Source organism: Octopus bimaculoides, chromosome 10, assembly GCF_046866305.1.
Source record: "Octopus bimaculoides isolate indiv1 chromosome 10, ASM4686630v1, whole genome shotgun sequence".
NCBI classification, from domain to species: Eukaryota; Metazoa; Mollusca; class Cephalopoda; order Octopoda; family Octopodidae; genus Octopus; species Octopus bimaculoides.
The window spans coordinates 12,676,841-12,695,731 of NC_142937.1; the positions used below are offsets into that span (position 1 = coordinate 12,676,841).

At 33.1% G+C, this 18,891-nt stretch overlaps 1 protein-coding gene across 22 annotated transcripts in view; it reads left to right on the plus strand.

The window, feature by feature from the left end:
• LOC106869227 (tolloid-like protein 2) overlaps nucleotides 1-18,891 on the plus strand; it is a 1,141,949-nt gene that overhangs the window by 571,516 nt on the left and 551,542 nt on the right. For all 22 annotated transcript variants that reach the window (XM_089358367.1, XM_089358378.1, XM_089358375.1 and 19 more), the window contains one exon: nucleotides 6,677-6,891. In XM_089358367.1, the coding sequence (XP_089214493.1) occupies nucleotides 6,677-6,891 (215 nt within the window). The remainder of the gene's footprint in view (nucleotides 1-6,676; nucleotides 6,892-18,891) is intronic.

Here is an 18,891-nt window from a genome sequence, read left to right on the forward strand (position 1 = left end):
GAATTTGAGGAATCACATTGTGACCATTGGCGTACTACAATATCTGAGAGTCTGGTCACTACATTGATTGTCATCATCGTTGTTGTTTAATGTCTGCTTTCCATGCTGGCATGGGTTGGACGGTTTGACTGAGGACTGGCAAGCCAGAAGGCTGCACCAGGTTCCAATCTGATCTGGCAAAGTTTCTACAGCTGGATGCCCTTCCTAATGCCAACCACTCTGAGTGAGTGTGTAGTAAGTGCTTTTACATGCCACCGTCACGAGGGCCAGAATGGCCTCTCTGGCAACGACCACGCTCAAAAGGTGCTTTTTACATGCTACCTGCACAGGACCCAGTCCAGCAGCACTGGCAACAACCATGCTCGAATGTTGTTTTTCACATGCCACTGGCACATGTGCCAGTAAGGCGATGCTGGCAACGATCATGCTCACGTGGTGCTTTTTACATGCCACTGGCACAGGAGCCAAACTGTAGCCCTGGCAATGATCATGCTCGGATGTGCTTTTAACGTTCCACTGGCACGAGTGCCAATCTGGCAGTACTGTCATCGGCCATATATATATTTTTAACATCTCTTTTCCATCTTTAACAGTCTGTTGAGTTTCTATGGAATACCTTTCCATAAATTCTCATCATACATCATATACATTTAATAATTACATAATGATCTTTTCTCATTTCCATCTACCAAGTCCACTCACAAGCCTTTGGTCAACCTGAAGATATAGTAGCAGACATTTGCCCAAGGTGTCATACTGTTGGACTGAGACTGGGACTGAATCTAAAACCATGTGCTTGTGAAGCAAACTTCTTACAACAGAGACACATTTGCACCTCTCTTTCCCACTATATATCATCATCATCACCGTTTAACGTCCGTTTTCCATGTTGGCATGGGTTGGATGGTTCAACTGGGGTCTGGGAAGACAGGAGGCTGCACCAGGCCCCAATCTGATCTGGCAGTGTTTCTACAGCTGGATGCCTTTCCTAATGCCAACCACTCCGAGACTCTAGTGGGTGCTTTTTACATGCCACCGGCTCAGAGGCCAGAGGAGCTGGCATTGACCACGATCGGATGGTGCTTTTTACGTGCCACCAGCATGGAGGCCAATTTTTGTTTGGTTCTAGCTCCACATAAAAGCATCCAGTCCACTCTGTAAAGTGGTTAGTTTTAGGAAGGGCATCCATCCATCCATAAAGACCACGCCAAAACAGACAGTGAATCTTGACACAGTCCTCTGGTTTACCAGTTCCTGTTAAACCATTCGTGCCAAGCCAGTATGGAAGATGTACATTAAATGATGATGATTGTCACACACACACACACACACACGTGCAGAGGTATATAATATATGCATATACATTTTATACATATGTATTTATTATCTAATATTACTATGTACGAATGATAGATCCCAAATTAACTGCGAAAGTAAAAAGAAAATAGGATGAATAAGAGAGAAATCAATGTAGTGTGCAACAGAGAATATATCGTGTTGATATGGACATGTGATGAGTATGGAAGATGACAGCTGAGGAAGAACCACCAAGCGATCGAAGTGGAAGGTTCCTGTGGATGTGGGGGAGAGCAGTTGTACTTGATCTCATGAGGTTGAACTTCACAAATAAGTGTGTGAATGGCTGCAACATATGACTAAATGGTGTGTTTGATAAGCGCCCATCCAATCCATAGAAGCATGGAAAAGCAGATGTAAGATGATGATGATACACACACACACATACATATGCTTATATATATAAATATATATATATATATATATATATATATATATATATATATATATATATATATATAAATATATATATATATATATATATATATATATATATATATATATATATATATATATATATATATATATATATATATATATATTTATATATATATATATATATATATTTATATATATATATATATATATATCTGTGTGTGTATATATATATATGTGTGTATATATATATATATATATATAAATCTGTATAAATCTACTTTAAGTAGTAAGAGCATGTAAGATACAATCAATAAGATACACGCAGTCATTCATATATATATATATATATATATATTTATATATACACATATACTTATATATACATACATACACTAATACACATATTTAAATATATATATACATATATATATATATATATATATATATATATATATATATATATATATATATATATATATATATATATATATATATATACATATATATACATATATATATATATATATATATATATATATATATATATATATATATATATATATATATATATATATATATGCATGCTTACATACACATACATGCACATATGTACATGTATGCATATGCACACAACCACACTCACACACACGTATGCAGATGCACTTGAATATATGTGTGTGTGTGTGTGTGTGTGTGTGTGTGTACATGATTACCATACATGACCATACGTATTCATGTAGGTCATCATATCATAACTAATGGCTCGAGAAATATTTGGTTTATGGATAGTAATTATAAACTTTCACAATAGATCAGTCCTGAGATGATTTACCAGTTATATCCTGAGGCTCAATAAAGTAGATGCTACTCTTAGAACGAAGTTAATAAATTCAATTTATTTGGATGTTTCTCAGAGTAAACAGCCATTAATTTGAAATTTCTATTTATCTACCAATCATTCAATCTATCTATCTATCTATCTATCTATCTATCTATCTATCTATTTATCTATCTATCTATCTATCTACCTATCTATCTATCTATCTATCTATCTATCTATCTATTTATCTATTTATCTATCTGTCTCTATTTATCTATCTATCTATCTATCTATCTATCCATCTATATCTATATCTATATCTATCTATCTATCTATTTATCTATTTATCTATCTGTCTCTATTTATCTATCTATCTATCTATCTATCCATCTATATCTATATCTATATCTATCTATCTATCTGTCTCTATTTATCTATCTATCTATCTGTCTATCTGCCTGTTATCTGTCTGTGTATGTATGTATGTATGTATGTATGTATCTAACTATCTATCTATCTATCTATCTATCTATCTGTCTGTCTGTCTATCTGTCTATCTATCTATCTATCTATCTATCTATCTATCTATCTATCTATCTATCTATTTATCTGTCCGTCTGTCTGTCTCTCTTTGTTTGTCTGCCTCTCTCTCTCTCTCTCTCGCTTTCTCTCTCCCTCTCTTTTTATCTATCTATCTATCTGTCTATCTATATTTCTTTCTTTCCTTCCTTCTATCTGTGTGCATGTATATTAAGTAACATTTCTCATAATGTTATTAAAAATATATTGATCAAATAATAAAAAAGGGGAAAGTTTGTTTTGAAATAATAAATAAAATCTGCCAGAAGGAATCAGATGTTTTATAATAAATTTCTATTTAAATCTCTTCTAAAAAGAATACACATCAACCATTTTTCCTTGTGTCCCTTCAGGAGCCTCCAGCTAACTAATTCATGGATAGATCAGTTTGCACTAATTGGTTGATCTACCATATAAATAAATAAATAAATATGTGTGTGTGTATTGGTCTGTGTGCAAGTGTGTATGTGTAAATATACATATATATATACACACACACATATACATATATATATATATATATATATATATATATATATATATATATATATATATATATATATATATATATATATATATACATATATATATATGTGTGTGTGTGTATGCATGTATATTGACACATGTGTGTGTGTGTGGTGGGGTTATGTGTGTACACATAACCCCACCACACACACTAAAAGTATATAAATATACTAGAAGTTGATCTAGGTTTTCTCAGGAAACAAGGCACTCATTAGTTTTCAAATATTTTCCCAATTTTTCCTTTCTCGTCATTTTTCTATCTTCACTATTGTATACACTCATCCCATGCAGTGAATTATTCCTCATGGTATTTCTGTATAGATTTATTATTTCAAATACATTTTCTGAATTATAATAACAGGTAAATTGTTATCTTTTTTATTTATTGAAGTTTTATCTATGATTTATCAACCCACCATAGAAAAAGAAAATTACACACGCCAATGCACTGTAGCCATGTTATATCATTCAATATCTTCAATACACACACACATAAAATAACTGGACTGCAGTTTTGTTTAGTCCATAGATGATTGTTGCCAGTACATATCAATGCAATAAAACTTATCAAGGTTGTGAGAAATATAGACAGCCATGCAACTTGTTCATTGCAGAGAAGCTTCACATAATCTCTATTTTGTTTTTTAAATTTTATAATCAGGGAGGAAGGCAGAGTCTATGGCCCTTCATAGAGCCTTGAGACTAGTGGAAGTAAGGGAGGAAGATGTCCTTAAATTGGAAACTTGGCCCAAATGCATGAAACAGAGTAGACTCTGCTAAAGCACCCAAAGTGCCAGGTGGTGGGTTAAACCAGACAACATATTAAGTCTCCTGCTCATGTATGCCATGGCAGGATTTGAATTTGAAATGCAAAGAGGTGGAACAAATGCTGAAAGGAATCCTACTGGATTGGTATATTTTCATTAACCCCACAAAATGATGAAAAACAAAGTTTTCCTCAGCAAGATCTGAGCTCAGAACACTGAATGTCTGAACAAATGCTGTATAGTATTCTATCATAAGTTAACTACTCTGCCAGTTGCCCACCAGTCATAAATGAAAACCAATGAGTTAAATTTCGTTTACCGACACACAACCAAGTTCTTTCTTGAGTATTTTTCAGTAAAGGCTACCATAACTCACACACATTACATGATAGCTGACACCTATCAGTTTAAACCGCAAAACCTACTTAAGTTATCTGATTACTTTCAAACTTGCTCAAGTGTTATTTTCAACTGATTAAACACAATTATAATGTATGCGTATAATCTCTGTAATTTAGTCTCACATAAATTATTGCATAATGAACATTGGACTTCACTTCCAACATGAAGTTGTATTCAGCATTCTTGTTGTTTAGTACCACAAAGTAAGCAAAATAACAACTATGATAGGTGCAGGTGTGTCTGTGTGGTAAGAAGTTTGCTTCTTAACCACACTGTTCCATGTTCAGTCCCATTGCATGGCACTTTGAGCAAGTGTGTCTTCTACCTTTGTGAGTGGATTTGGTAGATGGAAACTAAAAGGAGCATATCATATATGTGTGCATGTGTGATGAACTCTCCTGAGTGCATTCACGTGTATGTGTGTGTGTGTGTGTGTACAGGGTGCATAAGATATTTGAGGACAGATTTATGTTTATTCTAAAAAAACTGAATTATAATAACAGATAATATCTTTATTTATCACAAAATGCTATGAGGATTGAAATAAACCATCTTTTCTATAATGTTATTCAATAAAGCCACCTTCAGCTGCAACAACTGCTTCTATATGAGATCTAAATCATCTACATGCTCGAATCAAGTGGTCCTGGTTCATTTTTGACATTACTCAGACAATGACACCTTTCAAAAAATTTTCGGTGTTATTGGCATGTTCATTGACCTCTCTCTCAACAACACTCCACATGGATTGAGATCTGGGGAATTAGGAGGCCAAATGTTAGGGGTTATATAATCATGAAAAATTTCAACCATCCATTCCGTTGTTACTAGAGCTGTGTGTGATAGTGCAGAATCTTACTGAAACACATATGGCCTTCCATTGCATACACTGTCTATCCAAGGCTTAACAATTATTTCCAGGACCTCAATGTAGGTGGCAAAGTTAACTTTAAGGCCTTATGGAAAGATGTAAGGAGGCATTACATGTCTTTCATTGCTGACAACCCCTAAAACCATAACCGTTGCAGGAAATTTCGAATGCATAACATTTGAAACTTCAGCAGGGTCTGCGCATAACCATGTGTCATTTCTTCTGTTAACTTTTGGATCTCAGTCGAAGTTTTTCTTGCTTGAGAAAAACCAAATCAAAACTTCTGCTGGAATTTTTAGTTCGTTTATGAGAATTTTAGATCTGATGTAGAGATTTTCTTTTGCTTTTTCTGTCAAATTGATCTTTCCTCCTCATATAAGTCATACACCTGATGTCTTCGTGGACAACGTTCCTGACTGTTCCTTCTGATACATGGAGATCTTTTGCAACTGACCTCATGGACTTTCTGGGAGGACTGTTGAACTTGTTGGATAAATTCAGGTGTTCCGATGATTCCAGAGTGTTTAGAATGCTTTTTATGCTTTGATACTGGTGATACGTTTCCATCTTAAGTCTCTAGCTCCTTACAAACTTTGTAGACGAAAGATCTGGCAACTTTTACAAATCGAGATATTTCTAAATTGCTATGCTCAGCCTTTATAACCACAATAACATCATGCCTCTTCATTCCTTGAGTAAGCTGAGGGTCTGCCATTATCATTTTCTGTAACAAAGATTATACAGAGTTAGCAAAAAATGTAGCAATGACTCAAAAATAGTATGTCCACAAATACCTTATGAACCCAATATATAATTATATATATGTGTGTGTGTGTGTGTGTGTGTGTGTGTGTGTGTGTGTGTGTGTGTGTTTATGTAATCTTGAGAATTTTCCTCTTACATAATATTTTTGCTTCATCTATTTGAAAATGTTTTCTCTGTTCTTCAATAAATGCCAATGTTTTGTCTTTATTTCAGGTGCTCCCATGATTACCTTGATATTTATGCTGAATTGCAAAGTGATTCTGATAGTCTTCTAGATGCTTCCTTGACAGGTCGCTTCTGTGGAGATGTTCTTAAAAATCTCCCGCGACTTGTAATTTCATCAAGAAATGTTCTCATGCTCGGCTTCTATACTGATGACTACAAAGCCGATAAGGGATTTTCTGTATCCTACGAATTTATTGATGGCAGTAAGTATCATTTGCATTTATTGTAGTTTTCCAGAATTTTTCAAATATAATTTTAGTAATCTTCACTGGAACTCTATTTTTATACAATAAATATAATTGATAATTCAGCAAAGTGAAAATAAACTATGCTAAATAAAAAAAATAAAAAATGAAATTATCATATAATCATATGAGGATTATTCCAGAGGGTTTGGAAACTGAAATGCTATGTATTATGCAATATGAATTTGTGTCTTAGAGATTCCCGTACTTTATTTCTTATTTGTTGTTTTAGTTGCCTGTTCCCTAACTTAGTATATAATTTTACAAATGTTTGATTATATATATATTAATATAAATTAGAACTAACATGCTATCTTAAAGATAGCATTTTGACAGCTACACCCACACACACTCTTATATATTTGTACTACAGATTTATAGAGATGCATACTTATACATGGATATGGGTACAGTATTTCTTGTGTGTACTGTTAGATGAAAAACTGCTACTGGTTGGTTTTCAGCCTCCTATAGAACATCTGAACATTTGATGTGTGTAATGTGTTTCTCTGATGAATAGCTGTAGTTCAATACCCAAAGGATGCAAATGACCACAATATTAAAATGTATGTCAGGAACAAATGTTATACTCTGCATCTTGTGTTTATTATTTCTCCACCATATATATCATCATCATCATCAACATTGTTGTTTAACATCCGCTTTCCATGCTGGCTTAGTGCTTAGAGTATTCGGTTCATGATCGTAAGGTTATGAGTTCGATTCCTGGCGGTGCCTGTGTCCTTGAGCAAGACACTTTATTTCACGTTGCTCCAGTCCACTCAGCTGACAAAAATGAGTAGTACCATGTGGCTGATAAGCAAGCTACTTCCACACAGCCACTCCTACACCTGCGCGCGCGCGCGTGTGTGTTTGTGCGTGCAACAAGCTTCTTCAGTTTTTGTTTACCAAATCCATAGGACTATAGTAAAAAAACGCTGCCCAAGGTTCCGCACAGTGGGACTGAACTCTGAACCATGTGGTCAGGAAGCAAGCTTATTGCAACACAGCCACACAAGATTAATAAATAATACAGGAAATATTTACAAACAGCAGCACAAGTAATCATTAGAAATAATTTAGAAGGGCATTCATTCCATTCTCAGAATGTCAACATCTCTTCATATCACAAGGATCAAAAGTGTAATAAACCTTTCTTCCAGCCAATGGGAAGGATTAAAAGCTAGAGAATTTATAACTGTAGTCTTTCTTAATATCTTGTCTTTCACAGATGTTTGGATACCATTTTATGCTTTTATACACAGATATTCCTGTCAGAGATCATACATTAGAACTGAAGATAGCATTCTGTTTTTACTGATAACATCAAGGCTGCTTTTTTTTTTTATTTAATCTGACTTCACTTACCTTTGATATTCTTTATAATCCAGCATATTAACTGTTTAGCCACAGTATCACATCACGATATTAAAGCTTTGGCAGCTTTTCCTTTTAGTTGTGAAGGAATATCAACATTTGTACTTGCCTGCTTTTGTGTATAATAGTATTAGGATAGCCTCTAGGATTTAATACAATGCTTTATTAAGATGGTTCATCGTTTTGTAAAGTTGAAGGATGGCCAGTTGTTGTTGTCTATCTCCAGGTCAGCCTGAAGATCAAATACAATCCGTCCATGACCATCACATCTATTTTCATTTCAAACAAATTATTATGAAAACTTTTTCAGGCACAGGAGTGGTTGTGTAGTAAGTATCTTGCTTACCAACCACATGGTTTCAGGTTCAGTCCCACTGCGTGGCACCTTGGGCAAGTGTCTTCTACTATAGCCTCGGGCCGACCAAAGTCTTGTGAGTGGATTTGGTAGATGGAAACTGAAAGAAGCCTGTTGTATATATGTATGTATATATATATATATATATATATATATATATATATATATATATATATATATATATATATATGTATGTATGTATGTGTGTGTGTATATGTTTGTGCATCTGTGTTTGTCCCCCAACATCACTTGACAACCGATGCTGGTGTGTTTACATCCCCGTAACTTAGCGGTTCAGCAAAAGAGACCGATAGAATAAGTACTAGACTTACAAAGAATAAGTCCTGGGGTCCATTTGCTCGACTAAAGGCGGTGATCCAGCATAGCCGCAGTCAAATGACTGAAACAAGTAAAAGAGTAAAAGAGTATTATCGAATGTTAGCTCCTTTTTTAATATGGTTTGATGTGATATGAGGTAAACTTGGTAACTATATCCAGGAAGCCAAGTGACTATATAGAGGCACTCCTACCTCCATGTCAGAAAGATCAGAGTGGCCAGCTGACAGAAATGGTAGAGCTTATGTCTAAATGCTACATATGGTTCTTATCATATCCTGAGCTTTTGTAAAAGGACAATAGAGATCAAATCTTTTCAGTGTGAAACTTATCTTTTAGTTTTCAGGGTTTGGTCAGTATGACTAATGCCTCTACATGAGTTAAGCTATCTGGATTATACATTCATACAATGCTGTGGTTGACCCTTTAACATTTAGATTTCTCTGTCAAATGTAATGCTTATTTATTTATTTTGAATCTATCATATATTATCCTTGAGATTTAAATCCCGTGATTCTTTATTCTGAGAATGACATTGTAGGGTAGATGCGAGAGGCCTGATTTGGCTAGTTTGAACATAAAACAGGTAGAATATTTCGGCTGGATATAGCTGGCTTAAATACTAAAGGGTTAATTGAATACCATATTCCCCAGCATACAAGTCAATTTTTCAAGCCAAAATTTACAGTAAAAAAAAAAGTAGGTCAACTTGTAAACCAAAACAGCTTTGGAGGATCAAACTCCTATGTAAGATGCAGCAGGATTTGGAAAGATAGTAACAATGTTTGAATGTTCATGCTACATGTTAACACTATATACTATGTCGATCTGTATGCAAGAAAATGCAGTACAGGTAGTATATTGTTAATTAAAATAACTGTCTATACATCTTAGCTTCATTGGAATTGGTTTCTTTTCTAATCAAAAATATATAACATAGCCAGGGTGTTTATATAATTTGTTTACCTGGGAATATTTTTGTAGATCATTCCTTAAACATGCTAAAAGAGATTGTAATTTGTTATCAATTTTCTTTCTAGTTATCTCTAAATAATGATGTGGAAGCAATTTAATATCTGTTTTCCTGGGGAAAGAAAAATAAAACTTTCGCAATATTGAGATCGTTATGTCTATATATATGCAAAGTACAATTTTTGAATTACTTTAGCCTAGTAAATTTATAACAGTGGTTAATTGGAAATATTTCTTTTCAGTTTTTGTTTTCTTGTTCTACTCTTTACACACACAAACCATTATCATCGTCATCATTTTAACGTCCACTTTTCAATGATTGCATGGGTTAGATAGAGTTTATTGAGGCAGGTTTCTACAGCTGGATGCCATTCTTGCTGCTAAACTTTACCTGTTTCTGAGCAATTTACTCTGTTTTTGAGTATTCCCAGAATACTCAAAATGTATGACACAACTTATATGGACAGTGATACTCATTTTACAACTCTCATTTGATGTGATGACAAGAAGACACAGGCACACACACATACATATATACGTTGGGCTTCTTTCAGTTTCCATCTACCAAATCCATTCACAAGACATTGGTTGGCTCAAGGCTACAGTAGAAGACACTCACCCAAGGTACTATACAGTGGGACGGAACCCAGAACCATGTGGTTAGGAAGCAAGCTTCTTACCACACAGCTGTGTCTGCACCTATTTATGATTATTTTAATTAATGTTAATGCATATATTATGATTTTTATGAGGCATCTACTACTTTAGGTATTGCTAAATGTTCATGTGTGTTTATTTTGGAAAATCTCCTTACATTTTTCATCTTTCTTTTACTCTCCCCCACCTTTATTTGGTCTCCAACTCCAACATAACCAAATGCACCATCAAGTTTGTTTCCTGTTTTACCTTCACAGCCACATTTTTTAACTCCTATCACCTCTAATCCATATATGTTTTCAATCACATTCAAATTCATTTGTCTTGAACTGCAATCTCTTAGGAAATATTAATATTCAACATTTGTCTATTACTAAGTTTAAACTTAGTTATTTCACAAAAGCCTAAACATACTTAATTATTTTAAAAATTAAAATACAAAATTTATATACCTTTCCCTTTTTAGAAATATCACAAAAGGGTCAAAATTTTATATTTTTGAAGTTTATAATCATTTCTTTTCTTCAGTTACACAATGTTAAGGCTGGGAAAAAATATAATTTAGTAAGAAATAAAATATCAAATACTGCCAAATAGTATGTTGCTGGTAGCAAGGGTATACAAAACAAATATTGTGCACTTCAGCCAACAAGATAGGATCTCAGTGAGAACAGCTGCAACAAGACTCTGCAAACAAATGCAGAGCAGACTTCCTGCAGATATCTGATCAATTCAAGAGATGGCCATTTCCTGCCAGCTTTGTTTTAACAGAGTTATTACAAAAAGTCAGGACCAGTCTCTCTCTCACTGTTGTCAGTTTGATTTTACAATAAGATTAAACCATGGCTCTCAACAATAATTGTATTTGGATCAAGTCAACAAAGAAACACCTACATGGTTACTAGACAGCTAGAAATAATAACAAAATCGCCCTCAAACCACTTTCTAGTGTTTTAAATATAAAAGAAAAAAGAACATGAGATACTTTTATTCCATATATGCTCCTAAAAAATATGACAGGTTGGCCATAAATGGAATACATTTGATCATCGGTTTGTTCAGTTATATCTGGCAACAACTAGAGTATTCGGTGTATGTAAAAGGATTAATAACTGACACAGTAGCCCAAATGAGGATTGTCCTTAAAGTACTGTTCATAGTGAAGCTTTATAATCAATACTCTGGTATTTTATCATGATTTGGAATATGCCCTTTCACAGACAGTTCTGTAATTATAAGAAATAAACAAAAGCAAAAACATACTCAAATCTGAAAGAAGATTGGTTTCTAAGCATAGTGATGGATATTTTGCTACTGGTTATATTTTACATTCAATACAAAGTTGCTGATTAAGTACTATATTAGCAGGTCACTTTTCTGTTTTTCTGTTTTTGTTTTTCCACCTTACCGCAGGTCTCAGTCTTGCATTATTTGTAAATTTTTATATCTGTGCTCTTGTTATCAACTGGTACAGAAAATGAAACTACGTCTAGGGATAACTAATCTTTGATTTTGATTTTTGATACACATTCTTTTTTTGTGACAGCATTAGTTGAGTGGTTTGTTTCTGTTATTTTTCATTTTACTTTTTGGAGCAGTTTTATAGATGAATACCTGTCCTCCTGTTAAAAGCCTGTACTTTTTAAGTAGGAGCAGAGCCTGCATTTCATCAGTCTAGAACAAACAAGAGTTTCAACATAATACTTAGTTTGATCTCATCTCTGTATGTTTAATAATCCAGTCATTGTGTCTCTTTATGTAATACATACTTTTAAATATATATCAATACCATATGAACACACATAAGCAAGCACTCTCATAAATAGTATGCAACAAAATTAGGGAACAAATCAATGATTTGGGTATTGATTTTCTCTGTAGGCTTTGTTTCACTAATATCAGAGTTCAGATTATAAATTCTTTTGTATTCATAGTTTTTAAGATATCTTACACGTTGTAAGACACACAACAATATGTTGACTGAGTAAATATGCTAATTTCTATCATGAAATGTAATTACTTTGATTCATTAAGTTTTATAAACTTAAAAATCTTCTTTATTGTAACATTAAAAACAATATTGATCACCCAATTTCTATCTTTAATTTCTTTTTTCATTTGTCAAGATGGAGAATTTATCAATAAACAAGATCATAGAGTGCTTACTGTTATTCATTAAGTCTTTCCCTAACAGCTCATTATTACAAGATTCCACATGAAATTACAAAGTAATGGCTATTAAATTGAAGAAAATTTGTTTTTAATTTTAAGGTAAACTTAGAAATCTTTTTATGCAAACTTCAATCATGCTAAGAAACAGATATATAATAGTCAGATGTGTCCAGCTGTAGTTTGTTCTCACTATTAAAACTGGTTTTGGTAAGAAGTGGTATGGGTGGTTTGCTTGATATTTAATGGCAACTAAAATTATTCTTCAGTCTTTTATTCTTTTATTGGTTTCCATCAGTTGTAGCCATTCTGAGGTGCTATTTTCAAAGATTTTTTTTTTTACCTAGTCATACCAACTATAATACTTAGTCTAGTGCCTGTTTCATCAGTGTCTATATATAGTTTAACTCGGTTCAAAGACTGCTTTATGCTCCCGAGTCTCCTTTGGCATGGTTTCTCAACAAGTTTCCCTTCCTGGTGCCAACCAAATTACAGTGCATCCTGGATGCTTTTCTTTTTGCCACCAGCATTAGAGAGGTTGTCATGCAACTCTCTCTCTTTTTTTTTCTCTCTTTCTCTTTTTTCTCTCTCTTTCTCTTTTTTCTCTCTTTCTCTTTTTTCTCTCTCTCTCTCTCTCTCTCTCTTTTCTCTCTCTCTCGCATACACACATATTCAATAGGCTTACATACAGTTTCTTATTTCTTTATTGCCCACAAAGGGCTAAACATAGAGGGGACAAACAAGGACAGACAGTGCGTAATGACCCCAGTGCATAACTGGTACTTAATTTATCGACCCTGAGAGGATGACAGGCAAAGCTGACCTTGGCGGAATTTGAACTCAGAACGTAGCAGCAGACAAAAAAACCACTAAGCATTTCGCCTGGCGTGCTAACATTTCTGCCAGCTCGCCGCTTTACATACAGTTTCTGTCTACCAAATTTCACTCTAAAGGAATTAGTTAACCAGAGATTATAGTAGACACTTGCTCAAAGTAGCACACAGTAAGACTGATCTAGAAGCCACATGGCTACAAAACAAACTCCTTAATCATACAGCCATTCCTAACCGTTTTAAATAAAGCCACTGATTCCAGTTAGTTTATTTGCAACATTTGCAATAACAACATATCGCAGGATCTCATAAAACTGGAAAATATCACATGCTGTAAATGATTCTACTAGAGCCATCATAAATATTTTGAAGCCCATATTCCGAACAAAGTTATGAAATGAAAGCAATTCCTTCATATGAAATTGATTGAGGGAAAACTGCAGTTTGCAAACAGTTGACAGCTGCAAATCCAATATCTTTTTAATGATCAATAATAATCCAATAATTGACTGAATATTATATAAAGCCTCATATTTAACTTTTATTGAATCTGTTACCTCTAAAGACTTATGGTGGTTGTTGTTGTCATTGTTGTTGTTTAGTTCTAGATCAGCTTCATTGAGTGGACCCAGGATCAAAGGTACTCCAGCCGTGACAATAAAGCCTCAGGCATTGTTTATCTAGGGTTATGTTATTCAGTGTGTCTGTTCTTTTATCTAAAGTGTTAAAATGAGATTTGAGGAGAATCGATTACGGTGCTATTTCTAACAGACTGAGAGACTAAGCATATGGTTTCTTATTGGCTTGAAGTGCTTTAAGTTTGTTCACTTGATATTGCTTGGTTGGTGTATTTGCTTTGCTTAGAATTTGCTCCAGATGAGCTGTGGTCCCCATTTTCTTTTTTAACAATCTTGAAGCTAATTAACTAAAAACAAAACTTCAATTAATAATGGCTAAGGTTCTAACTTCAAGATGACAATGTGTACATATATATATATATATATATATATATATATATATATATATATATATATATATATATATATAAATATATATATATATAACCCATGCCAGCCATCCAACCCATGCCAGTATAGAAAACAGATGTTAAAGGATGATGATGATTATATATATACACGATGGGTGCTCCTTTCAGTTTCAATCTATAATATCCACTCTCGCTCTCTCCCTCTGTCTGTATATATATATATATATATATATATATATATATATATATATATATATATATATATATATATATATATATACATACATACATACATATATATATATATGTATATGGGTGTATGCATATATGTATACGTACGATATTTTGTATGATGTTTGAGCTTATTGCAACCAGAGATAATATCAACAAGGAATGTAAACATCACGCCCTTTCCATTCATGCATGCATGTATGTGTATACATGTGCATGTGTAAATATATATATATATATATATATGTGTGTGTGTACGTGTGGTTCAATTGAAATAATGCTTTAATTACAAAAGCATTGAGACTCTAATTAAAGTTAATATTACGCCTCAGCCCTTTTGACACCAACCCACCAGAGACTACCACTTGCTCTATAATTCAAAACTATCTGTTTTATATATATCATATATTAATACAAATAAAAATTTTCTATCTTCATTTTATATAAGGACATTCTGATATCTTCCAAAGACTGATTTAATAATGAAAAAGTTCTCCACTTTAATAAATCCCTTCAAATTGTTGATTATTTTCAAAATTAATTGAAGTATAAGTTTCATGTTCATATTTCTAATGGAAATATTGTCATGAAATGATTAACAGTAAAATGGTTTCTTCTCATCGGATTTTCGATTTAAAATAGAGTTCAAAAAGCAATTGAAACAAGTCATCCTTATTTTGAACATGAAAATTTAGTTAATAAACGAAAATAGCAAAATTTCCAATGTTTATTTTTGTAGTAGATTCAGTGATGAAAGTCCAGTAATAGTATGCGTGTTCATGAAAATTGTGTAAAATTTAAAAAAAAAAATAAATAAAAAAAATAAGATTTAAAAAAAAAAGTTATTTCTATAACTTTAACTTCCCAAAATTCCATTTTGGAAACTTTTACAGACCCATGATTAAAATGCTTTCAGTGCTGTCTGACATTCCCATTATATTCCAAAAAAATTTTCTATTTTAATTTATATAGTTATTTACAGAATCTCCCAACTACTTCTCAAAATATCCTGTATCTGTCTGGCCATGATTTGTCTGATTTCATAGACTCAAATTTAAGTCACTTTGGGTTTTATGTTAGTTTGAGACATAAATACAGTTGTCAACGCCCAGACTGTTATACAAATAAAACTGAAATTTGAGTCTTGTGTTCCAGGAAGAAGTAAAGTAATGGCTGGAGTAGAAAAGCAAAAGTCAGTTTCTGAATGCAACATTAGATCATATTATTCTATATTTTAATTATACTGAGTTTTTTTTTTTTTTTTTTGATTCTTTGACATGAAGTTTGTGAGTTTGATGCGCTGTTTTTATCAATGATGGTGTCTTCAATTTATTAGATGTTCTCATATCGCCATCAAACTAAAGAATGAGGACAGTGTTGTTATATAATTTTATTCAAGGTTGTGATCATTTTGAATGGCTAGAAGAGTTGTTTCATAAATATACATTGATTCATATGCATAATTAATTAATTGATCAATCATTTAATAAAATTATTTGCTCTTAACTATTTTCATCAGTTCCTAAAGTCACTAACGTAGATTTTTCAGAGTTTCCAACTAACAGAGATTGTGGAGTTTGAGAGGTTGCATTGTAATAGAGCTGTAAACATTGAGTATTCTTTACCAGGAATTCAAAAGATAAAGATAGTAGATAGTGGACATATCATAATATCGTTCATGATTTAGTATAAACTTGCCAATAGTACAGTCACTGATAGATCAAGATGTTATCACGTTTAAAAGCATGCTAGTAGGGTGAATATAGAGAAAAAGGGAATTTTTAAATCATATATCCACTCTGATAATCAGTGGAAGGTAAGCTACTGCAGAGATATGCATCATGAACAAGAATCAAACCAATGACTTGTCTTTTCTTGTTACGTTTAGTTATTTCAGTCATTAGACTGCAACCATGCTGGGGCACCTCCTTGAAGAATTTTAGTTGAGTGCATCAACCCCAGTACTTATTTTTCTTTAAAATCCTGGTACATATTCTATTGAACTCTTTCACTGAACTGCTAAGTTATGGGAATGTAAACACATCAACACTGTTTGTCAAGCAGTGTTGGGGGATAAACACAGATACAAAGACTTATACACACACACGCACACACACACACACACACACACACACACACACTAACACGCACACACATGCACACACACACACCCACTAACACACACATGCACACACACACACACACACACACACACACACGTGCGTGCACATGCACACACACACACGTGTGTGTGTGTCTGTATACAATAGGCTTGCTTCTTTTAGATTCTGTCTACCAAATCCACTCACAAAATTTTGGTTGGTCTGAGGCTACAGTAGAAGACTCTTGCCCAAGGTGCCACACAGTGGGACTGAACCTGGAACCATGTGACTAGGAAGTAAACTTCTTACAACACCAGCAAATCAGAACATCAATTTGTTAATCGGTGTTATGTTTCATCACAGGGGAACAGCTTCTTCATTATGATAAATATGGGTTCATAACATTCAATTTGAACACATATTCATCATTAGAAGCTGTTCTTTTGTCACAAAACACAAAACTGATTAACATATTGATGTTTAAATCTGCCAGAATGCATTAATAGATATGCAACTCATCATTAAGGCAGAGAAAAGATTTTAAAGTAACTTAATGAAGAAAGAACAGTGGGTGAGGTGTCTGTTGGATATATATATATATATATATATATATATATATATATATATATATATATATTGTTGTACTTGGGGATGGTCATATTGCCAGTTTAGCCAATAAAAACACACGCACTGTATATTTGGTGTTAATTTTTTTTTTTTTTTTTTTTCAGCTTTATATTACATTAATCTTAATCTTAATCTTATTTCGGCCAGAGTTCTTTCGTCACACTTCTGTGACCTCATCAGTGGTCCTTTGTTTCCTTCTTTCTTATGTGTGTCTCACCTTGCTAACTATCAGCCATTTTGTATTTTTCAAAGGACCACTGATGAGGTCACAGAAGTGTGACGAAAGAACTCTGGCCGAAATAAGATTAAGATTAAGATTAATGTAATATAAAGCTGAAAAAAAAAAAAAAAAAAAAAAAATTAACACCAAATATACAGTGCGTGTGTTTTTATTGGCTAAACTGGCAATATGACCATCCCCAAGTACAACAACATCTGTTTCAACACACGATTTCACATAAAAAATCTTGCAAAACAAATATATATATATATATATATATATATATATGCATTACTCCATTCAGCATTTTTGTTTTTCAATAGATATGAAATTAACTTTTTCCTAATGTTTTTGGATGTGGATTTTGAATCTATCTTAGGCTTTTCCCTTGCAGTTTTGTTTTATAAATATGACAAGTATCATTTTTCTCAATTTTATTCAATGCTTAAAGAGATTTAAATAACATTCCATGCAAGAGTTTTCTTTTTTTATTGCTTAAAATGCATAAACTTGATAAATTCATACATAATAAATTTTAACTTCATTGAATTACATCCACATGTAATTGAAGAGTTTTTTAAAAAGTTATGCAAATATCCTTTTCTCTTATAACCTTGGTCCAGGTCATTGTGATACAGTATCTAATAACAAACAACCATCATCTCCTCATGCCCAAATTCCTGGTTTCATGTTTTCATTGCATGGATACAACTGCTCATTGTGTTCTACTTCAAGATTTTCTAGAAGGAAATCTAGGTGAGAATGCTGGAAGTGCATTCATAGGCTTAGAAACAGGGAGTGCAGGAGATACAAGTGCACTTCCTAACGTTTTTGTGGGGCAGTGAAAACACTTTGAACATCCTTTCTGAAAAACTGGGTTTGCACCTATGAAGCAAATTTCATTCCTGTACTTATGAGTGTATTTCTATCAATACACAATAGTTCCTTTCGATATCTGCATCAAAGAAGTTCTCAGTTTAGCTTCACCTCTCTATATGTAGGGAACATTTTAGTGCCCAAAGAGTTTCACATAACCATTTAAAAGTTTGTCAAGCTTTTAAATCAGGGGTTCTCAACCATTTAAGAAAAAA